At 42.9% G+C, this 23,589-nt stretch overlaps 7 protein-coding genes across 10 annotated transcripts in view; 6 read left to right on the forward strand and 1 right to left on the reverse strand.

The window, feature by feature from the left end:
- Positions 1-10,810, reverse strand: part of LOC6727635 (protein tincar) — a 62,616-nt gene extending 51,806 nt beyond the window's left edge. For 2 of the 3 annotated variants that reach the window (XM_039295943.2, XM_016175511.3), the window contains exons 1-2: positions 10,497-10,807; positions 8,809-8,895 (exon numbers count right to left, since the gene is read on the reverse strand). The gene's annotated coding sequence lies outside the window, so the exon portion shown is untranslated. Of the gene's footprint in view, positions 1-8,808; positions 8,896-10,496 lie in introns of all 3 variants that reach the window. The other variant, XM_016175510.3, reaches the window with a different exon arrangement.
- Positions 10,811-11,135: 325 nt separating this feature from the next.
- Positions 11,136-12,881, forward strand: LOC6727637 (chitobiosyldiphosphodolichol beta-mannosyltransferase). Its single transcript, XM_002102978.4, has 3 exons — positions 11,136-11,845; positions 11,907-12,467; positions 12,535-12,881. Exons 1-3 carry the CDS (start codon positions 11,286-11,288, stop codon positions 12,752-12,754), a joined length of 1,341 nt encoding a protein of 446 aa, XP_002103014.1. The 5' UTR covers positions 11,136-11,285; the 3' UTR covers positions 12,755-12,881.
- Positions 12,882-13,133: 252 nt separating this feature from the next.
- On the forward strand, positions 13,134-14,902 carry LOC6727638 (transcription factor Ouib). Its single transcript, XM_002102979.4, has 4 exons — positions 13,134-13,366; positions 13,421-14,142; positions 14,205-14,324; positions 14,382-14,902. Exons 1-4 carry the CDS (start codon positions 13,250-13,252, stop codon positions 14,704-14,706), a joined length of 1,284 nt encoding a protein of 427 aa, XP_002103015.1. The 5' UTR covers positions 13,134-13,249; the 3' UTR covers positions 14,707-14,902.
- A 195-nt stretch (positions 14,903-15,097) lies between these two features.
- Positions 15,098-16,832, forward strand: LOC6727639 (zinc finger protein 705F). The gene is made up of 4 exons (XM_002102980.4): positions 15,098-15,403; positions 15,461-16,299; positions 16,370-16,483; positions 16,544-16,832. Exons 1-4 carry the CDS (start codon positions 15,281-15,283, stop codon positions 16,656-16,658), a joined length of 1,191 nt encoding a protein of 396 aa, XP_002103016.2. The 5' UTR covers positions 15,098-15,280; the 3' UTR covers positions 16,659-16,832.
- A 275-nt stretch (positions 16,833-17,107) lies between these two features.
- Positions 17,108-19,020, forward strand: LOC6727640 (transcription factor Ouib). Of its 2 annotated transcripts, XM_016176512.3 has the most exons (4): positions 17,109-17,330; positions 17,389-18,323; positions 18,385-18,507; positions 18,760-19,020. In XM_016176512.3, exons 1-4 carry the CDS (start codon positions 17,217-17,219, stop codon positions 18,884-18,886), a joined length of 1,299 nt encoding a protein of 432 aa, XP_016034235.1. In that variant the 5' UTR covers positions 17,109-17,216; the 3' UTR covers positions 18,887-19,020. The 2 variants fall into 2 exon arrangements, with proteins under 2 accessions (XP_039151878.1, XP_016034235.1); XM_039295944.2 differs by lacking the exon at positions 18,385-18,507 and having other exon boundaries at positions 17,108-17,330.
- Positions 19,021-19,087: 67 nt separating this feature from the next.
- Positions 19,088-20,748, forward strand: LOC6727641 (transcription factor Ouib). Its single transcript, XM_002102982.4, has 3 exons — positions 19,088-19,324; positions 19,375-20,387; positions 20,444-20,748. Exons 1-3 carry the CDS (start codon positions 19,214-19,216, stop codon positions 20,580-20,582), a joined length of 1,263 nt encoding a protein of 420 aa, XP_002103018.1. The 5' UTR covers positions 19,088-19,213; the 3' UTR covers positions 20,583-20,748.
- A 169-nt stretch (positions 20,749-20,917) lies between these two features.
- LOC6727642 (gastrula zinc finger protein 5-1) lies at positions 20,918-23,484 on the forward strand. Its single transcript, XM_002102983.4, has 5 exons — positions 20,918-21,230; positions 21,313-21,633; positions 21,716-22,554; positions 22,612-22,932; positions 22,994-23,484. Exons 1-5 carry the CDS (start codon positions 21,195-21,197, stop codon positions 23,202-23,204), a joined length of 1,728 nt encoding a protein of 575 aa, XP_002103019.1. The 5' UTR covers positions 20,918-21,194; the 3' UTR covers positions 23,205-23,484.
- The last annotated feature ends 105 nt before the right edge of the window (positions 23,485-23,589 follow it).

Consider the following 23,589-nt stretch of genomic DNA (forward strand, 5'->3'; position numbering starts at 1 on the left):
AAAACGTTGTGACAAAGCTGGTGGGGCCACTCATCCCCTCTCTTTCCACCTCTGTCGACCTGTCTCCCTCTAGCTGCCTGTTACCACTGAATGTGTGCATCTCCCTTCGAGCAAACCAGACACAATTACATATTACTTATATGAAGGTTTGAAAAGGGAACACACAGTTAGAAACGGTTCTGAAACTCAAAAAGAAAGGGTTCGAACCGAAGGTACTCAGTGGTTTAGGATAAAGTAACGTCGATTTTGAGGGTATACATACATATAAAGAAGAAAGTATTAAGCAGAACAGCAGTTAAACAAATTTAAATTAATACTATGCATTTCATTCAAGCCCAGAAAATAATTGATACAAAATGCAAGGCATAATTACATGAAAAATATAAATCTAACAAGTTACACCTCACTAAAAACAATGAAATAAATCATTTTTAAATAAATGTAATACCTTATTAAATGTGAACTCCCGGTCTGAAATAAATTACTGAGTGACAATCCGTCGTTAAATGTTTATTACCTGCAAAAAAGAGATGCATTGATTAATAATCAACTTACTGGAAATTCATGCAGTGTTGTAAATTATTATAATTTATTAGAATTCAATTGGGCGTTAATATCAATTTCAAGCCAATTCGTGACGCCAACAAACCAACTTTGTAATACCCTAAAATAGAACGGAGTATGGCGAATAGGAAACCCCAAGTAGAATGCAAATTGCGCAAAAATCGGTGGAAAAAACAAATGTGCAACAAAGCGAACAATTGTAATTTAACTGCAGTCAGACTCTAGTTGGCAGCACAACAACAACAACAGCAGCAGCATCAAATGGCAAAAAGCAACAAAAAGCGGCAAAAACCAGAGAGCAACAGCCAGAATTGTGCGAGCCTCAAGTGTTGTACGTAAGCCGCTTTTGTTAGGCAATTGTTTGCCTGCCTGGCTTCTGCAGTGTTTTCCGTTTTCGAGAGGAGTCCACCCCCCAAAAGGGGGGAAATTTTAGGGGAGCCGGGCAAATGAAATATCCCCACTACAACCACACACACACACACTAGCATAATCCACTTTGCCCAGGCAGCATCCCAAAATAAAAAAAAAACATGGCAAAGCACAATAACAACAAGAAAATCCGGAAGTTACACATACGCCCCGTTGTCTGCGATGGCCCCACAGCCCCAGCCGCTCAATCTCAGCGTTTTTGTTCTGGTCGCCAGCCAGTTGACAAATGTCACTGGCTGCACTGCAAACAAATTGAATATTAACTAACTGCTAAATATGTTGATTGCATTCAAGCAGGAGAGTGTATATTAGAAATCATTCCATTTTAGTGTATTAAGTTTATATATAGTGTATTATTTATATATAATATATTTATATAGGTCATCTGTTTGGTTTTTAGCGTAATATTGAATGGATTGATTTGTTACAGGGTATATTCTTGCAGTGCACGCCTGAAACGCCTCTTTAGCGCGCTTTGCATCCGCTCCATGCCGAGACAAATGTAAAACAGCATAAAACACTCGTCGTCACTAGTAGCAGTTCAGTTCCAGCTCGCCATGCTGCTCCAGCCCCCACCATTATAATGTTCGTGAAAAACTTGACACTTAATTGTCTGTCCATGTCCATGTGCGTCATGTGTGCTCCTCCAGCTCCGCCACATCTGCCAGCTCCTCCTGCTGCTATATGTTGTTATATCTATGGCATCGCATCTCGTCTGGCGCCTGTTTCTGTTGTCAATTGTTGCACATTTGCATGGCAATTGGATTGGACCACTGGAATGGCGAGCGGGGAATGCATGCCGGCGGAGTGGCGTTTGGGCCAATGCCCGTTGCTTCATGAGGCGTCGAGTGAAATGAGCCGCCTCTTGGCTAAAAGCTAGTTGAACAGCACATCATCTCCAGCTTCTTCACCATTTTCAGCTCTATTTTGAGGCAAACATCACAATAGGAAGCAGCAGAAAAAGCAGAAGAACAAAATTATAGCTTCAAGTAGAATGAATTCCGCGGAATTGCATGGAATATTTTTGGCCAACTCGCAATATTTTCAACTCATATAATGTTTATTCAAATTTAAAGCATATTCAAGCTTTTTATAAACTTTACTGCCGCTAAGCCGTTCATTATTAAATATTCATGCCTCTAATGGCAACTAATATGTTTAAATACATTGTATCTAACACAAATTGCAGGTGATTAATAGTACAGACTATAATTGGCTATTTAGTTTAATAGTTTTGAATAAGATTACAGTTTTGTGAAACAAACTGCTTAGATGCGGATTAAGTGTTGACCACTTGAAATCAACTTACTAAACAAATCACTCAATTGTTTCTGCTGCACTGCTGAACTTAAGTGATCAGATGATCAATCATTCTGAACTTAATTTGAGCTTTAAAGGACTTAAGCTACCAACTTCTTCTTCTAATCGCTTTGAATTATCAAGAATGAAGAAAAATGTTTGTTATGGAGGGCAGCTAAATATTCTTTTTGCCTGGAAACTGCATCCCTCAACCGTTCACCCATTTCACCAGGTGATGAGATGGAGCACATCCGGCGGATGGAGCTGCATTGGATGAGCAGATGAACAGATGAACAGATGCACAGTGGCCACAATGCCGCGGGGCATTTGTTTTGGTTGGCGGTTCTGTTTCTGGTGCAGGTTCTGGTCTGCTCTGTTCGCTTCTGACTTGGTTTGTTTTTGGGCTTGGCAGTAGTAGTTTTGCCAACCCCCAAAAAAGAGGGGGGAAATGGATAGTGGGTGCAGTTGGACGATTTTTGGCTAGATTTTGCACTTTGCTCGCTGTGCGCTAATGAAAATGAAGTCGTAAAAGGGTTTGCCACGTGGCTGGTAATGCCTTCGCCTTTCCCTTAGCCCGCTGCTCCTTGTTTGCTCTCTCCGCTTTCGGAATCCTTTAAGCGCCATTTAGTTTCAACGAGCGCTTAACTTAATGAACACAATGGCCGGAAACCGGTTGAGAGTGCTGGGGAAAATGTAATGGAAAATGTTGGGGCTTCCGCAATTCGCTGTATCTGTATGTATTCCCAATCCCATTGGAGCACATAATCAGATTTTAATAGCCAGCCCGAAAAAAGGACATAGATCAACAATAGCATGAATAGGGAATAGAGTAACAACTAAAAACGCCATTAATGAAATGATGATGACAACGACGAAAGTTTAGCACGACCCAAACACATAAAACAAAAATTCCCCAAAGTCACACAGCGAAGAAAACAAAATCCAATCGCAAGTGGAATGGAAATATACACAGTGATAAAATCTATCTAAAATTTATGCAAGAAACTTTATAGTATCCTGGCAAAACTTTGAAAATATCCCTAGCAACCAAATAGATACTCAAGGCCATATGGTCACTATTGTAGGTCGCACTATTGAACTATGGATTAACTTTATTTTTCCCAGTGTAAGAGCCAAGAACCCGGAAGTGATAGAGGCAAGTCTCAGCTGGGACATGATGAGAAGCAAAAATAAAACATAAAACAAAATGCCCAAAAAATTAACGACAAATTGCGCATCATTAAAAGTAAAGAGGGAGACGCCTGGGAAAAACACGAAGACAGTGGGACATACATACATATGGCCCGTTTGCGAGGAGCAACAGAAAGGAGCCTGCCTGCCAAAAGCCAATAATGGAGCCAAACGCACGTTAAGGGCGAAATGAAGCCAAAAACCCAACGACTGACAGGCAATGAAAGAAGCTTTAAGAGCCGAGCTATACACCTCCGTATTGTAAGGATGTGGGTGGAGTTTTCAAAAGGGAGGTGGCCATGCCGCGTGGGTGGGTGTGGTGGCACACCGCCTGCGGCAACACCTGGGCGCAGTCATTTGTTTGATTACAAGCCACGAGATACAACGACAATGAACCCAAATTGAAGATGCCAAAGTGAAAAAGAGGGGCAGGTGCCGCCTGGCGGGGCACGAACGCATCCCCTCCTGGCACCACCCCAAAAACCCACGAGTGAAAAATATTTGGCCATTCATTTTGTTAATTTAAACAAGTCGATCTAATAAAGATGTTGAAGCTCCGCCGACTAACTCCCTGCCTTCTCATTGTGCACAAGAGAAGATTGATAAATGATGAATTTTGTATCTGATTAAATAAATAGAGAGAACTTGAAACCAAAAACTAGAAATATGTTGATTCTATTTCTGATTAAATAAATATATATCTTAAAGAAGATATATATCTCTGAAACAATTATTTTCATATGGTAACCAACAGTTTTGCTAATTGGTAATAAAATAGATTAAGAGGCATGGAATCTAAAAGCATTTAATTAATGTTGTTAATTCATTGGAAAACATGCATTGAAATACTCATTTCACATAATTTATTTCGTTTGCTGCAAGATACGATTTGGAATGCTGTTGATATTCTTCTTCTCATCATTACTTAGCTTTCTAATTAATTAATTTTTCTGAGTGCAATGAGCTTAGTTTCAGCCGGGGACAGCGCTTAATTGCCCGACAATGCAGCTGCCCCGAAAACACACGCAGTTACACATCCGATCCTTGTGGGGAGAACAAAAAAAACTGAGAGGCGCCAAAGAGGACCAGCCCCTGCCCCCCGCCATGGTTTCCCATCCAAATGCCGGCCACAAAAACCCTCCGCTTGCCACCATAATGACTCACTCACTTTGTGGCAACCGAGTTTACCAACTGCAGAGGTTTCGGGTTTCGCTGCTCTTTTGCCAGTTCGCATTTTGTTTTTTCCCCTGGATTTTCTTCGTTTTTTATCCCCCCCTACTTTTTTTTGGAGGTGTGACAAGCCACCGGCTCAGCTGAGGGAAGCGTGTCCTGTGTCCTGTATCCCAAGTCTCGTGTCCTGGCACATGTAACATGGTGTTCCCCTCGCCATTCGCCGGGATAATTTTAATTGGTTTCCAAAGCATCAAGTGAAAAATGAAAACTTTGCGGTTAACAAAGAAAATTATGTTCAACACAAAAGTCTCATTAAAATTCGATTCAGCTTTTACACGGTTGACATGGAAAACAAACATGGTCGAACAAATTGCCCGAAGGCATGATTATTTATATAATAATTAAAAGTAATAATACTTTAAGCTTCTGCTTGGAAAGACAAAGTCGGGCAAATAATTAAAAGCAGTTGCTTATGAGCAGGAAATTAATACAGGTATTAAAAGTTAAAAATCAATTAAGTTAAAACCAATTTTTAACTTCGAAAAATATAATTTTTTCCTGAAAATATTTACTATTAAATTAAACCATTTTTAAGCATGTTAAAGCCCGCTTAGCAACAACTGGTATTTTGTTTTACTAATCTGCGTGTAGGCTACTTGTAATTACTGCTTTTGAGATTCCATTAAAACTATCTAGTGGGAAATTACATCACATTATCAAATCTGAACACATCTGGCCAACTAAACTCGACTGCCACTTTTCCCTGCCGTCATGCTAGACAGAACATTTTAATTAAATCCAAATAAAAGAGCCACTGGAGCTGTCATCGAGATATTTGAAAGTGACATCTGAGTTATTTGCACAGGGAGCGGAAAATGGGCAGAAATGTTAAGTGAAATGGTAGATTATTTCCCATCCACGTTTTTTTTTTTTGCGTAATTCATGTTATGTCATCTTGCCTTTTAATAAATTTCCGAGCGCCACAAGCTGGCTCTCTGGTCTTGGTCATTTTAATCAGCATTTTTCACTTAGCCGCAGAATTTCATATATATACTTTTTTTTTTATTTTATATTCCCGCTCCGATGTCCTGAAAGTGACCGCCGCAGTGGCAGCTATTTACCCGCCCACCGGCTGGCCACGCCCCCGTTTCCTTGACCAAAGTCCGTACACACCGCACTTTGTTATGTTTTGTTTGCCTTTGCCTTTTGTTTGCACTGCTTCTGATTTCCCCTCTCTCTGTGTATTCAGTGTTTTTCCTCGTGTTTTCCTCGTTTCCAGCTGCTGCGGTGAAGCTGTGGCTCAGTTTTTAATCAAAACATAATGTAAAAAGGATGCAAAATACACAAGGAAAGTGGCAGGCACTAACCCAGCAAAGTCCATCATCCCAACCTTCACTCCCCGACCGTCGAACCCAGACTTCTAAAAAAAAAAAAAAAGAAGGAAAAAAGTGTTTGCCCTGTCGCGTTGTTTTTGTCTTAGTTGTTGTTGTTTTTGTGTCGTCCATTATTCAAAGCATAATGTCACAATAAACGTAAAAGGTGCAAAATATGGCCCAAAGGCAACAAGCAAAAGCAAAAGCAAGTGCCAACAATGAGAAAGAGCAGTGACAACACAAACATACAGTCCAACTTCACTAACTCAAAGTTGCCCGGGTTGATTTCAAACTTTTCGTTTGCCCGGAACTCTGAACTTGCTCAGATTGAAATTCTCACAGCTGCTAATTAAGTATCTTGTACTAATTTTCACTCTCAAAGTTGACAGATAAGCAAGCAGAATCGAATGATTTTAGTCTGTTTTATTAGCTAACTAATTATAATAGTTTGGAAATTAAGTGCTACTTTTTTATGGCTTAAAGTTCTGATAACTAATATTTGGGTGTAAATATAAATATTCAGTTGATTATTAAGATGATATCTATAAGATGTAACTATCTGACAAATCGATGTTCTACTGTAGTTACAGAAGACAGTTGCAACAAAAGAGCCACCGTAATAGCGGCACAACAACAACTCAACTTAATAACACTTTGCAGTTGTCGCTGTCCAGGGCACTCACCCGGTACTTTCCTCATCCACCCCAATGACCTCATCCTCCTCCTGCTTCTCCTACTCCTCCATTTGGAGGTGGACTGCATAAATTTGGAAGGCAGAACCTGGGAAGGAAAAACTTGATCACTTCCTTCTTTCCTTCTCGCCTTTCTCCTTTCAGTCGTTTCTGTTGTTGCCACAATTGTTGCGTGCCCCGTCAGTCAGTCAGTCAGTCAGTTAGTCCGCTAGTCATTTATTCGGTCAGTCAGGCATTCAAGTTGCCAGTCATTCAGTCAGTCAGTCATTGAAGTGTCCACGTGCGGGAATACGGGCCTCCACTCGAATGACCCGCTGGCAAACTTGCATCTTTGCCGAGACTTTAGCATCCGACAGTTTAACGGAATCTCTAGCACCTCGCAGTGGACCACTCGGCAATTGAATCTTTGAGATACCAGTTTTCAGTGACCTCTATGCACTTCTGATATTGGATATTTGTAAACGATTTAAATTTTATATGACCATTTATGAACAAAAACTTGTTTGCTGATTGTGGTTATTGCGTAAAAAGGTCTTGTTAGTGTAATGGGCAGTAAAGAACAAGCTTCAACCACAGAAAGAAATATTAACAATATTATTATTATTATATCTACACAGTAAGAATACTTTATGCCTTGCTTCTACAATAAGGTTTCAAATTATAGAGTTTAGCAACATAATACCTGTATTAAACATAGCAATAAATGGTAGTACAACAAACGCTAGTCTTAAAAACTAAAAAACAACTAAAACTAATTTGAAATTCCCTGTACAAGTGAAATTGCGTTTAGCAATGGGAAGAGACTCTAGTCATTGACCCGAAGAAACTGTTCTACATATCTCGTATCTTTCTCCTCCGTTTCTGCTACCTGAATTGGTCCGCATAATTTGCCTTTTGATGACACCGAGTCCACTATCTCAACCTGAGTTGTTCCACATGTTTGTCACGTGTGGCGACTGAACTCAATTGCCCTCGAGCTCGTCCTCCTCCTCCTCCTCCTTCAAATCCAAATCCCCTCCTGCTTCTCGGCAACAACTATCACAAATTGAAGTGCAGCGCGAGAATTGGAGAAAGAGAAAAGAAGAGTGAGGGAAAAGCACTTCCGCAGCTATTTTCCCCGCTTTCCACGAGCGAACAGTTGTCGATTGTTATGTGGAAAATGTCAAAGGCACTTGATATTGATCACAGACGTGGTATAGATCTTGCGATACGCTGAGAGAAATTAATGGACGGTAATTAAAAAAAATATATGTTTCTATTCTTGTTATTAATTTCTCACTAATGACACTGATTAATTACAAAAATAAATCATTTTATGATCATGTCTAGATGAATATTTAAAATCATTTATTATTCCTCAGATTTAAAACGTATACATACTTACATGTATACAGCTTAAGATACAAACTGGTCAATATCTTATGGTTTTATTGACTGGAAAGCATTTTTATCTAATTATTTTTGATGAAAACTAAGAATTCCTCACTTTGCAGTGCTCGGCTGTAAAACAAGCAAGCGAGGCACCAGCGAAAATAGAAAAAGGGGCCTGGATGCGTTGCACTTGCCACGCTATCGCGCGCTCTCTCCCACTGCCATGCGGCACGCGGTGGCCTCTCGCTCGCACCGCTTTTAATTATAGCCACCTCTGCGTCGAGAAGTCGACGGCGTCTGCGAAGCGGAAGTTTGTTTAGGATATTTGGCATTGTCTGCTGGCATTTTACAAGCTCATGCAGCTGCCTGCATGCGGCGCCGTCTCTTCAGTTGCCCTGTCTTGCCTGCCACGTCCCTGCCCGCCTGGAATATCTGCCCCATTTGGAGACAGAGACGAAATACCCCACAACATCCGAGAGTCCATGATGCGAATTATTCAAATAGCTCGCGCCGCCTTTGGAGCGGTCTGCATGCGGGCCCATACACATAGCTCGACGACTTTGGCATACAAATTAGATGCAGCGATAATCGACTATTCAGGTTGACTGCCTCAGCTCCCTGAATCACCACACCGCCCATCCATCCATCCAACCACATCACCCACATCCATCCCATTCCATACAAAATCCACACACACACTGCCTGCAAAAGCTTACCTGTCACGGGTTTTTGCTCTTGAGCGCCTTTAAAGTGAATTTTTCAGTCCAAAATAATCCCTTCTTTGATATGTTTTGCCGGTGCAGCTGCAAGAGAGCAATTTTCCGGATAGATTTTAGTTATTTTTTTATTTTTTGGGCGAAATAAATTTTCAGTGACATAAATTCAACATGAAATTAATGCTAATCCTGATGAAGCAAAAGCAGAAAATGTCGCAGACAGCAAACACGCACAGAAATAAAGACAAATGCAACTAAAATGAAAGTAGGTTTATACGATTAAATTTGGCATGGTACATGGAAATAGATATGTTGTGACATGTGAGCAAAAATGGGTTGTTTCTTAGAACTAACAATATTCTTTAATTGATTTCAATCATTCCAACAACTATTCTAGCTAGTTACTAACTTACCATAAAGGTAAAGGTTTTTATCGATTTTAAAACAAATAATTGAGTACAATCAGTCCATTTATCGTTAAAAATAATAGCTTTAGGGCAAATATATGAATTAACCTGAGATATGATTTTTGCAATATTGCCACCGCATAAACCTGGTTAAGGAAAATGTCCTTTTGATTCCGTGTCTAGACCGAGGATAAGTTTTCTATGCCAAATGCTGCCATACGGAAAGAGAATGGAAAAGAGCGGAAAAGGACGAAGGCAGAGCGAAAACTTCTGCAGCGCCATAAAAAGTCGCACAGAAATCAAAAATCAAGAGTGGAAACTTGCGGGCCAACCCCAGGAAAATACAGCCACCCACCGAAAACCACCCAGCCACCCGGGCAGCAGTGCAACCACCACCCCGCATTCACCGCCCACCGTTTGGGGGTGGCCCGCTGGCTTGGCTATTTGCCTTCTGCGAAGGACGAAGGACGCAGGAGCAGAAGGACGATGCGCGGAGCGTATCGCGTCTGGATCAGAAATTGCAGACGAGCCTAATGGGATAAACTACGTGGAGCACACACACACAGCTGGGTCCAGAATAATACAATATCTGTATCATGCGGAAAATCATAATCAAAAGCAATAAATCTGGCTCGGAATATTAGTTTTACAGCTATAAGTCAAATAAGTAAATGTCTATGAATGTTTAATTTCTATATGGGAAATTGTTAATATTAAAAATAGCTTTTAAGATTATCATACTTCAATCAAGTCTTTGTTGATCTTTAAGAGCAATTACATACAATAACAGTATCTTTGACATTCCTTTGACTTATGCAAATAAAATCCTTAAGGATATTTGCAGGCCTTATAGGTTATAGTATTCTCTTAATTACTTATTCATACGCGTATAGAAATCTGTAAGCGATATTAATATTTCTACCGCATCTGTACACCTAGTTATAATCCCAGACAGTCGTGTGACAAATTTGATGATGGCACTAGAGAGGAAAATACTACGCGCATAAAAATGCATAAATGGAAAACAAAGCCGGCAGGAGCTTTGGAAATTGTAGTGTGTGGTGTACGAAATTTGCATTTCCACTTCATCGAAATTCGATGGCTCGAAATACCCCCACACACACACACAGGCACAGATACACACACACGCGGACATCGGTAGAGCCACCCACACATTGACAACCAGACAGGCGCCAACTGGAGGGTGGAAAGCCGGCTTGTTGTGCCGGCGAAAATGCGTAAAATAACGGCAGTTGGAGTGCTTTTCCTGATTTTACTCACCGGCAATTCTCCCGTTTGAGCAGTCTTAAGCTTTGTAACTTTGTTTGAACTACTTGTTTTTCATCACCAACTAGTATATTTAATAATATTTCCTCTACTTGAGCATTAGTTGCTGCGAAAATTGTAACACAGCTTTGTGGGTAAACACTCACACACACCGACGCAATGTCGCGCACACACACACACTGAGCTTGAAGTCCCGCTAGAAAAGTGCCGCACTCACGAGCCGCGACGTCACGTCCATACGAATCCGAATTTGAATGGAGAATTCAGTTTGAGCGGTGTGGTGCGACCAGTCTCGTTTACTGCAATTAAAACCATATATACGCAAAGCAGGTACGGTCACTCTGCAACTGTTAAGTTATTTCCCTGTTAACCGCACTCATTTTATTTAACAGTACTGTTAATAAATGTAAATGCTATGTTAGAGAAATAATGTAGCTTAAAATTATGAATGTTATACTTCATGTTCACCTATGTTATCACTTCAAAGTCTGAAATCTATATAGTAGAAGATATTTGTTCATATACATTCTGATAAAGGCAAGTCAACAGATATAAGCTCATATATTGGATGGATAAAATGATAAAATATCACAAGTGTTAAAACAAGTAGTAAATAAACATTCAAATGAACCACCCTAACATAGCGCTATATTAGCAGAGTTCCGTGGTTTTTTTGCAGCCGCTGAGTACGGTCCCACTATTCCGCAGGATTCAATCGAACCACAAACAAAACGCGAAATTGCCTTTGATCGCAGATAAAGCGCGTATTTTTCCTGCCCAGCGATGACGGAAGTGCCGCCCAAGAAGCGCAACGCCTGCGTCATCGTGCTGGGCGACATTGGACGCAGTCCGCGCATGCAGTACCATGCCCAGAGTCTTCTGGAGGAGAACTACCACGTGGACATGATTGGGTATCTGGAGACGAGGCCGCTGGAGGAACTGACCCAACATCCACGTTGCCGAATCCACGAGCTAACTGCCGTCCCAGTGACTAACCTAACGCCCAAACTGCGCCTGCTCTTCAAGGCCTTTTGGCAGACACTCAGTCTGCTGATGGCTCTCATCTCCATTGGCCGTCCCAGCTTTCTGCTCGTCCAGAATCCGCCCGGCATTCCCACGCTGATTGTGTGCTATCTGTACTGTGCGGTCACACGGACCAAGCTGGCCATCGATTGGCACAACTACACGTACACAGTGCTGGCACTGGGAATGTCGAAGGGAGAGCAGAGTCCTCTAATACGATTGGTTAGGCGACTGGAGCGATACTTCGGCTCCAAGGCACACACCCACTTCTGTGTGACGCGGGCCATGCAGGAGGATCTGCAGCAAAACTGGGGCATTGGGCAAGTCCTCATCACATCCATTTAAACGATGTAAATAACTAAACCATGACTCATCTTTCAGGCCTGTCAAAGTTCTGTATGATCGTGCGCCCGCGCAATTCCATCCCATCGACTTAACTCACAAGCACGAGCTGTACCTGAAGCTGGCCAAAGACTATCCACAGTTCCAGGCCAAGGACGCCGAACAATTCGATGTTCTGGAGGCCACCGCTCTTACCCAGAAGCTGGCCAGCGGTATTGTGCAGTACAGACCCCAGCGACAAGCCGTGCTGGTTTCCAGCACCAGTTGGACGCCGGACGAGGACTTTGGTATACTCCTTAAGGCTTTGCAAGCTTACGAGGAGACTGCGCAAGCGGAGCCGTTGATTTATCCTTCCCTGCTGTGCATCATCACCGGAAAGGGGCCACAAAAGGAGCACTATGTGGCGGAGATCGAGAAGCTGCAATGGCAGAAGGTGTCGGTAATCACGCCCTGGCTGGAGATCGAGGACTACCCCACTGTTCTGGCCAGCGCCGACCTGGGCGTGTGCCTGCACTGGAGCACCAGTGGGCTGGACCTGCCCATGAAGGTGGTCGACATGTTCGGCAGCGGGCTGCCTGTCTGCGCCTACGATTTCAAGTGGTAAATAACCCTGCCATCTCTTCGCTTTATTATTATTTCTTACTAACTACTACAAATGACTTTTTAGCCTTGATGAGCTGGTGAAGCACGGCGAGAATGGCTTCGTGTTTGGCGACCACGTTCAGCTGGCCGAGCAGCTGAGGCTATGGTTCGAGAATTTTCCAAAGAATCCCAGCATCCTGGAGACTAGAGCTGGTTTTCAGCGCAAAATCCATGAGTTCCAGGAGCTGCGATGGCGGGAGAGTTGGCTCCAGATCGCGGCACCCGTACTGGAGGCATTTCTGTAGAGCATTTTGACAAAGATTTGACAATTACACGTTATGAGAGACTTTCTTTGATTGCTAATCGCTTTTCCTAGGTTAGTTACTATTAATTCTGTACACAAAAGGGCTTAAAACTTGCTTATGCAGATTATACAAGATGCTTATTTTATTTTTATAATCGTAGACTAAAGATAAAAACAATTGCTAACAAAAAAGGTATATTTACATATATACAAATACTTACCAAAAATATATTTTCTTTTATAAAGCGTGATTTCTTAGGAAAAACATATTATTAATTAAAAAAGAAAATGGAAAGGTGGCGGTGTCGTTTTTTTTATTTGAAAGGCCACCAACATCGATAGTCCGAAATAAACATCGATGTATCGGAAAATAAAAAAATCGATGTTTGGACAGCTCTAGATGCGGACGACGGTCACACTGCAAAACCAAACCGGCTGCGCAAAAATTACAATAATTTGTAATCAAAATTAATCAATTTTATTTAATTTCGTAACAATGAGCAGCGAGTGTCGGATCTGCGGCGAGCGGATATTCACGCCGCACCCAAAGAACATCTTCGAGAAGCGCAATCATCGCATTCGGATGGCCATCGAGCAAATCACGGGCTTAGAGGTGGCGTCCGTTTTATTTGTTGTCCGGAATTATTCATAATCCATGCATTTCCAGATCGTTTTGGAGAAGATGCTGCCCCAGCACATATGCGCGTGTTGTCTCCTGGACCTGTCCCAAGCCGTAGCCTTCAGGCAGCGATGCCTGGATACGCACGCAATTCTCCACCAGAGGAACTCCTCACAGGCGGGTGTCGCCTCAAAAGGCTCCCCGGAGGTTTCGCCGGTGCATAGTGATCCGCTGCTGAAACGGGAGGTGCTCGATGACAACGAGGACGATAAGGAGCTACTGGACGATGATAAGGAGTTATTGGATGAAGATAGGGATTTCTTGGAGGACGAAAAGCCGATTTTAAGATTTCCTTCGCCCAAAAAAATCAGGCTTGAGACCCAAAATTTATCGAACAGCCAGTCTCCACGAGTCAGGGTCAAGCGCCTTCGTGTGCCGGTGGTCGAGAAGGCAGATAGTCCACCGCCACCTCCGCGGGAGCTCGTCCGAAAGCCCAGAAAGCGGCGACCGAAACCCAAGGTCGATCGCTCGATAAAGCGATACGTGTGCGACCAGTGCGGTTGGTCGTTCAACGATCACAGCAATATGAAGGATCACAAGCTGCGGCACTTCGAGGAGAAGTTTTCGTGCGACGAGTGCGGCCGCAAGTTCTACACCATGCCACTGCTCCGATTGCACATTCGAGTCCATCACAAGGGCGAGAAACCGTACGTCTGCAAGTTCTGCGGTATGGGATTCGCCAATAGTCCCAGCCGCTGTCGTCATGAACGGTGAGTGCTGGCCTAATCACATCACTAGTCCTTATCTATATAAAACATAAAAACCTTGACAGTCAAATGCATGCCAACGAGCTGGTCCACCCGTGCAAAATATGCGGCAAACGATTTAACAGCGAAAAGGGAAGGCAGAAGCACGAGGAGGGGCACAAGAGTGACCAACCGGATGTCCACATGTAAGAATTATTAAAAAATACATAGCAATAGATGTACAAACGCTCATTCTCTCACAGCTGCCTCACCTGCAACAAGGAGTTCAAGGAGGCGCAGTTTTTGCAGCGGCACTACTCCACAAAGTATCACCGCAAGCGGGTCAACTTGCTGGTGAATGACCCGAAAGAGGAATTCCAGTCAGAAGCTGATCCGGCGGAGAGTCCAGGATATATGGAAGAGGGTCAGGCAGAAATGGAGGATAGCCAGGCTGAACTGGACGTAATACTAGAGAACATAGAGGAGGAGCAATATGAGGACCACGAGGAACTTCAGGATGAGGACGCGGATTTTGAGGACTTCGAGTACGACGAAGCCTTGGCGGAGGGAGAGGAGCTGTACACCTAATTTTAAGCCCAAACAAAAATTCGACTCTGTTGGCGCCACAAACTCGCCAATGCCAGGGATGCAGACTATTTGACTTTTTCGGTGGTTCAGAGAACTCCTTTGAACCACCAGCCGAACGATTAGCACCAGCGTGGAAGGAATTCAACTTCGGTCTTGGATTTCAATTTGTTATAAAATATATTTTATTCTAATTACACACCACGATTTTTTTAATAAAAATTATATGGAACCAATTTTAAAAACGGTAGGAATAAGCCGAACATGTGTTATAGCTTGAACCTTTCTTTTTGGGAAAATTTAAACTTTCGTTTATAATAAATACATTTTAAACTAAAAAAAAACTTTTTCGGTGTTGTGTCCCTGGTTTCTAGAAAACAAGAACAGTTATTTTTCACTTATCTGGTAACGCCATTTAACAGCTAATTTTGCTGCTTAAGGAGTAAACAGAAATTCTGGGATTGCGTACGCTCTTTTACCGTTTTTTTTTCTATAATTGACAACATAAACAGTTAAACTACAGCTGATTGTTTTGGGAATTCAACCGGTATAAATGATCATAAATGATAAATGATAAATGCTTGAAATGGAAAAGCCTTCGCAATGCCATTTGTGTGCCTCGTGTATCCGACGCCTGAATCCCACGATTATTTTTAGCCTGGAAGTTCTGGCCAAGATCAAGGATCTCACTGGAATATGGGTATGTTTATGGCTTTTTTGGCGTCTGAATGGCATAACCCAGTTACTCCATTTACAGTTAGAACAGAATGAACGCCAGCCGCGTCATATTTGTCCATCTTGTCTGAATGACTTGAACACATCGATTAAGTTGAAGAATCGCATTCAACGAGTTCACGATGAAGCAACACTAAGGCGGGGATCTTGGCTTGATGAAGATCTAAGTAGCACACACACATCCGATATAGAGCCAGAAGAGGATTCCAGTGACTTGGAATCGGAGGAGTCCCACACTACTTCGTATTCGGAGCACCAAGAAGGAAAACTATCTGATTTGGAAAACTATCCATTTGACATAATAGCAGAGGAATCCGAAAAAGATCTAAATCTCGACAATGAAGATAATAGAAACGGACCACATAATCCTAATGATTCGGAATCGCCCTTAATATTTAAGCATAAAAATCCATTAATTGAGACTACTTCGTTGGCAAAAGAAAACTTGCCTGAAACAGTTGATGCACAAAGCCCAAAAAAAGGAAACTTTATACAAATTGGAAGCGATATGAGCCTACTTAAAACGGATCCCTCTATTAAGGTAGTAAAGCCTCTTGCATTATTTCCAGAAGATGAGGCAGCTGAGAATGTACCGCCTACAAAGAGGAGAGCTCGGAAAATTCAATCCCTGGAGTGCCCTAAGTGCGAAAGGGTCTTCAAGACTCCATACAACCTGAAGACGCACATGGTGCGCCACACGGGCGAGAAGAACTTTCCATGCACGTTCTGCGACAAGCGGTTCGTCACCAAGTATCTGGTTCGTCTACACGAACGTGTGCGCCACATGGGCGAACAGCCGTTCAAGTGCAACTTCTGCTCGAAAACGTTTTTCACAAGTTCAGCTAAGTCGCGCCATGAGCGGTAAGTCCTTACTGCATTTGTATTTAATTTTAAAAGCGCTGACATAAACCATTCCCTATCACTATGACAGAATACGGCACATCAGAGATCTGAGCTACCAATGCGACCAGTGCACTAAGAGATTCAATACCAAGACCTGCTTGAATAAGCACAAGTTCCTGCACACAGGTCTTAAGCCCTTTGAGTAAGTGAACTGATATGAAACTGGAGTATGTTCGATACAAGTCGTGTATTTCCCTCTCAGCTGCGTAATTTGCCAAATCAACTTTGCCCGGAGGGCAGCGCTAAGGAGACACTTCGATTCGGTTGCTCACCTGATTAGGGCAAACGCCATCCTGGAAATCGAAGAAGAGCACTGATCCGCCGACGAATTTGAGATCGCTTCTAATCCCGTCTTGGAAGATGCGGACTATGTAGTTGTCCAATTGGAAGCACGACCTGAATAATTTTAAGGCTCAGGATATCTAGGCATAAATGTTTGAACGTATTCTTATTATTTTGGCACTGGATTGCCCTTCGTTTGCTATAACTTATTTGTAATACATTTTTGTCATTTGGTTTTCCTATTATAATGTAGCTTCTTAAGAGTGTAATATTTGGACAGCCATGCAACCATTCGAAATAGCTTACTATTTAATCGTTTTCATTTAAAAACAGAAAACTTATGTAGAATATTTATTTTTAATACTTGTTTAAAACGTTAAATAGGAATTATTTGCCACGAAAAGCATTTGCCATCGTTATTCCATAACGACTTTCATAACAACCCTTGAATAAAAGGTGCCATTTTCAAATTCTGGCGCCACCGCTTTCACCAGAGACGCGGACCAAAACAACAGTTCTCTGCGAATGGCCCAAAATGAAGAAGCAGCTGTTTATAAAGTAAGGAATTTTGGCTCGAAAAATAACTCTTGGAAATGACGCCACAATGCCGGTTGTGTGGAGATTCAATATACACGCAAAATCCATTTAACATATTCGATGAGCGCAGCAACATGGTCAGGCAAATCGCATTGGTCACGGGTCTTTGGGTGAGTGTGTAAATTAAATTGACAAATTCAAACCGCAAATTCTCTTTTGGTTTTCAAGCTCACCGATCACTCGAAGATGCCCCGGAATATGTGCTCCTGCTGCCTGCTGAGCTTGAAGAGCGCCATTGCCTTCCGGCAAGTCTGCATCAATACCAACAATCGACTGACAATCCAGCGCCGAAGGCTGGAAGCCAAGGACGACGGATGCTGGGATGATCCGCTGAGCGACGCGCACGAGGTGCTGAAGATCAACGATGCGGAAGTGGAGCAGGAGGTGTTGTACGAGGTGTCATATGCGGATAATGAGGGACTGGAGGAGGACCACGACCTGTTCAAGAAGGAGGAGGAAGAAAGCGAGGTTGATGAGCAGAAGGAATTTGTAGATACTGCCAGCGAAATACCCTCCAATAAGGAGGATAATGATCAAGAGCAAAAACAGGAGTGTGAGGATATGGTGGATAAAAGGAAAGGACATGATGCTGGCGAGGAGTCACAGGAATATGAGGAGTCACACCCAGATGAGGAGGACGAGGAGGAGTCACAGGAAGAGGACGACGAGCTTTGGCAGAACGAGGACGGCGACAGCGATACAGATATTGCTTCTATGTCAGATAGAGAAGCCACGTCGCGTCAACCGGCCCTTGAAGAAGATAAGAAGTCTATTCGAAAATATACCAACAGGTCATCTCCCAAAAACGACGATACCGACATTCTGAAACCTGCGAAGAAAAAACGAAAAACCTACATAAGCCGAAAGGTCCACGTCTGTGACCATTGCGGCAAGAAATTCACCGACAAGGGCAACTTTAACCTGCACGTGCTGCGCCACTCGGGCGTCAAGCCCTTCGAGTGCCCTGAGTGCGGCCAAAAGGAGTTCAATAGGTACATCCTGAACATTCACATTCGGGTGAAGCATCGCGGAGAGAAGCCATACGCCTGCCAGTTCTGCGACGAGAAATTCGTGCACAGTACTATGCGATCGCGCCACGAAAAGTGAGTCTATAGCATACCTTAAATCCCTAAAATTCCCCCACGAACACTCCCATTCTTTCAGCCGGGTACACCGGAACAGGAAATCACCAAAGAACTTCAAGTGCAACTATTGTGACAAGCGATTCGAGTCGAACTACCAGAGGGCCAAGCACGAGGTGGTCCACACTGGCGAGCGTAAATTCCAGTAAGATCTTATGAAGATATATGGCTAGATTTGTTTCTCCATGCGCCATTTGGAAAGCCATTATTTGCAACACTACCATATTCCTTTAAATATCAATGATCTTATTATTTCCTGGTTAAAATGTTTTGAATTCCACTTTGTAACTCTTTATTTTCTATTATCCACTGTATCCATCAATAATGTTAACTATTTTCTGATTGAAAAGTTACTTTTTCAAATGTTTAATTCTGTTTTTATCTACTTTCCCCTCAGCTGTGAGGTCTGCAAAGTGTCCTTCACACGGAACTCGAACTTGAGGACCCACTACCGCTCCGGGCAGCATCAAAGGAGACAGATCGCAATGAGTGCTAAGTCCGAAAAAGATTCCAAAAATAAATAAGGTACAAATGTTTTATTTTTAATTGTTGTAATCCGTTTAGAGACCTAATGTTCTTATCTGTTAACAATTGTAATAGTATAAAATTATTTCTAAGAATTTAATAAGATTAAATATCATAATATATTTGACTGTGATTTGGGTGTATCGATCAGTTTTAAAAGTGGATATCTCATCCTCTTAAATATTTTGCGTGAGAAGAACTAATAACTTGTAGCTCACTTTAAAATTTGCCATTCACACAAAACAATGATAAACTATTCTGTAAACAGAAGTCCAACTTTGTTTACTTGGTGAAACCTAAACAATTGAGTTGAAACTGCAAAAAGGATGACCACGCTGTGCCGCACCTGTGGCCAGGAGGCGGAGCACGCCAAGGCACTTTTCGACAAGAAGGCCAGAGATGTCCTGAGCAACATCCTCAAGCTGACGGGCCTTTGGGTAGGTGAACATTCCCGGTAACCAAGGAGTCATTTCCTCTTCGATTCCAGTTGAGGAACTTGCCGGGTGTGCCCACGAGGATCTGTTTATCCTGCTTGCTGGATCTGAACAATGCCATCGCATTCCGGGAGCGCTGCATCAGAACCAATTCGTCTTGGTTCGAAAAGCAGGGCAAACAAGAGGATTCGGACACTGAGACTGCAAAGGAAGGCGGGTATAACAGGGTAGAAAGTAGGGTGTATGTTATGCCCATTAGTATTGCACAGCCGCAAAGGAGGAGGATTCTGCCACAACGCAGCAAGAAAGTGGATGGAGTGACTCTTAAAACAGTAGAAACCCCAATTTACCCTTTGATTGTCCCAGAAATACCGCCTGCCGATCTAGTAGATCCTCTCCGGTGCGAGGACCCTATTCAGAGCGAGCCCCTGCTTTCAGCTGATTATCCAGAGGAGTCCATGAATCACGAAGAGGCAGAATCCAAAATGCCCCAAGTCATGAAGGAAGAGCCCAGAACACCACAAGTCATCGAGGAAGTACAGAAAAAGCGAAGAAAACCGAGGAACAAAGCTTGCTTAGAGGAGTGTCCTGGCAAGGACATGGCAAGAATAGAGAATATTGACTCAATTACCAATAAGACCAAAGAGGACAAGTATGCCACACGAAACAAATGGGGAGCTGCCAAAAGAGCCTATGCACTGGAGCACAGACTATATTTCTGCGACCAATGCGGCAAAACTTTTAGCGAGAAGGGCAACTTCAATGTGCACCTCAGACGGCACAAGGGCACCAAGGAGTTCCAGTGCCAGGAGTGCGACCGCATGGAGTTCACCCAACACCTGCTCAATTTGCACGTGCGGATCAAGCATCGTGGTGAGCTGCCCTACGTATGCAAGTACTGCGGTAAGCGATTTGACAACTGCCTCAAGCGTCTGAACCACGAGCGCAACCACAAGGAGAGTCCCGTCCACCGACCACACGTGTGCTCCACATGCCAGAAGGCGTTCAAGACTTCGACGGCCCTGAAGGACCACAGCGTGGTGCACACGGGAGAACAGCCATTCCAGTGAGTTTCGGTCAAACAGCCACTTGTTGGATCTTTACCTAATACATTTTCTTTAGCTGCGAGCTCTGCCAAACGTCCTTCAATAGAAGGAACGCCCTAGCCACCCACTACAAGTCGAAGCACCATCGTCTGAAAGTTGAGGAGCAGTCAAAAAACACTGTGGGTGGAGATGCTACTGTCCAGCCCGATGGGTAAATCGTTGGTTTCTTGAGTGGATTATTAAGCATTCATCCTTGCCTTTCGCGTGTTCTGCTGTTGACATGCAAAATGCCCCTCCCTTGTTTCTTAAAAAGATATTGCATAGTAGTGGTTTTGGTTTTTATTATCACTAACATCGGTGATAATATTTTCTCATTAAAATCAAATGGAAAATAATTTTCAATAAAGAATATAAATTAATAATAATGAATTGTGTATTATTGTGCCGAGTACATTCATCCATTCTCAACAAGTGTTTAAACTAAAAAAAAGCCATATACCCCAGACTATAATCGCTACCCCCTGAAAAGTGCTTTTGGCTACGCACATGGATGCAGCCCTGAGTTCAACCCCTAGTTCAAGGTTATGCAGCCCTGCAAATCGTGCTTGCTGTTTTGCAGAAATTCGCAGTTTGCCGGCAAAGGATGAAGTGCGCAGTTCACATCCGCAGCAATAGATTCCTCTGCGAGTCCAAGCACATCTCGGTGAAAAAAGAAAGCCGGACTTTCCGGACTTTCCCAACTGCCCGCGAAACTTTTCTCCGGAAACTTTTGACTCAACATTGCCGAAAACGGTAGAACTCCAATTATTTGCGAATAACTTTCAGAGATGAGGTCGTCTAGGACATCCAGCGATTCAAAATGGGTGTGTCACTCGAACCCTTATTAATATTCTAATCTCGTATATTATGTATACCTTCGTTTTTTTTTTTTTTTTTGCATTCAAGGGGCGCCAGTCAAACGACAACAAAGATACAATGCGCTCGGCGCGGCAGGTTAACAAAAAGCTTGTGAAGCTATTCCTGGCGGAGGCAGACGACAGTGACGCTACCTGCACCACATCCACTGCCCTGGACACCACCACGGCAGACAGTGCGTTTTTTGATAGTACTTTCGACGAGGAGAGCACTGGGCTCCAGGACTGCGATCCAGGAAGCCAGTGCCGCACCTGCTTTCGCATCATATCGCGGCATGAGGATGCCCAGGATCTCTATGACAGGGTCAACATGGCGCTTCTGCACAACATAAAGGTCATCACTGGGGTGTGGGTACGTCTAATAAATGCATTTAAAATAAACCCACTATAATATTAAAATAGAGCTGCATTAAAAAACTAACATTTAATTGCAGATACAACAAGGAGTGAAGGAGCTACCGCATCACATTTGCGCATCGTGCCAGGAAACTCTTAATAAATCCGTGGAATTCCGTGCCAAGTGCCAGCAGGTCGACAAAAAGCTTAGGCAAACGACGGAAAAGTGCAATATGCAAATGGGTGACGAGGAAATGGAGTCGGAGCTGGAAAATGTGCTCTATGAAGAGTCCGCTCAGCAGGCAAAGGAACTCCAAGGACTACAAAATTTCAGTTCAGAGTTGTGGTCGGATAGTGAGGGTGCCCTGGATGAAGAGGACTTTCCACTGGATGCAGAGCCAACTCAGTTTTCACTAAGTGAAGAGGAGTTGGATCTAGACAGAGATACAGAAGAAGAGTTTGCTTTGGAGCAAAACAAGTCCTTTAATGAAATAATTAGCATACGAAAGTGTAAGACTAAGGAAGAGATTGGTAAGGTAGATCACGGAGCCAAGGTCTATAAGGTTGTGCTCGGTGAGTACAATAGCCAGAAGGAAACTACACCAAAGTATTCGCTTCCACTACCAAAGAGACCTCAACTCAGGGTGAGTCCAGAGGAGAAAAAGCGAAGGCGACGCGAAAGGATTCAAGCGAAGCCATTGAACTATGTCTGCGACAAGTGCGGGCACTCCTTTCGCCAACGCAGTCAGCTGGAGATGCACTTGCTCCGGCACAATAGGGCCAAGAATTTCGAGTGCCCCGAGTGCCCGAAGAAGTTCTACGATCTCTATACGCGCAACATTCACGTAAGGGCGATGCACAAGGGCGAGCATCCCTTTCCCTGCAACCACTGCAATGAGTCCTTCGCAAACGCAAGCAGTCGTCACAGGCACGAGAGGTGAGTGCACAACTATTTGATGGTTCCATCATCTAATCACTTCGATTGACTCACCAGGGATGTTCACGGAGCAGGCAATCGCATTCGCACGCGGACGAAATCGAAGGAAGAGGGACCCAGTCGCCATTACTGCACCATGTGCACCAAAAGTTACACCAGCAAGAACGGACTAGTCCTGCACATGAACTTCCACAACGGAAGCAGACCCTTCCAGTGCAAGATTTGCCAGATGAAATTCGCAGACCCATCTGCCATGAAACGACATCAAGCTTTGCACGACAAGTTTCCCATTCGCTGTGACATCTGCCAAAAGGGATTCCTGCTGCGCTCCCAACTTATAAAGCACCAGGATGTACACACAGGAATGCGTCCTTATCGGTGGGTTGAAAAGGGAATCCCGACTACTGTCCGTTTACTTATTTTTGATTTATTTTAACAGGTGCGAGGTCTGCGATGTTCACTACCGCCATAGATATAATCTAAACAAACACAAAACCACCGATTTGCATCGGGATAATATGCAGAAAGCTATAAAAGAACAAAATAATGGACTGCAACCAGCATTTAAAGATATTGATAAGGATATCAGCAAAACGGACTTTGAATCTCAAACACATCACTTGACCACATTTAAGCCAAATGCACATTGAGTGCGAGCCAGAACTCAGGATGAAAAGACTCAAATTCTTGAATATTTATAATTTTTATAGAAAATGATATACTTTCATGGCAAAGTACGTAATACTTTTAAGGTGATTGCACGTTAATAGCCGACGTAGAAGATTATGACACAAACAATATTTTAAAAATATAAGAAGAGTATAAGAATAGAATTATGCATTTAATAACATTAAACTTAATGAACATAAACTCAATCTGAATAGTTCAGACGTATGTTTCATGAAAGGAACAAAAAATATTTATATAATTATTAATATTAAATAATAATCAATCAAAAAATTAAATAAGTTTTTTATTTGTTTTTCCTAATTAAAAAACTAGCTGATACTGTTATTTGAATTACTGCAGTTTCCC

The sequence above is a fragment of the Drosophila simulans genome, chromosome 3R, assembly GCF_016746395.2.
Source record: "Drosophila simulans strain w501 chromosome 3R, Prin_Dsim_3.1, whole genome shotgun sequence".
Classification (NCBI taxonomy): Eukaryota; Metazoa; Arthropoda; class Insecta; order Diptera; family Drosophilidae; genus Drosophila; species Drosophila simulans.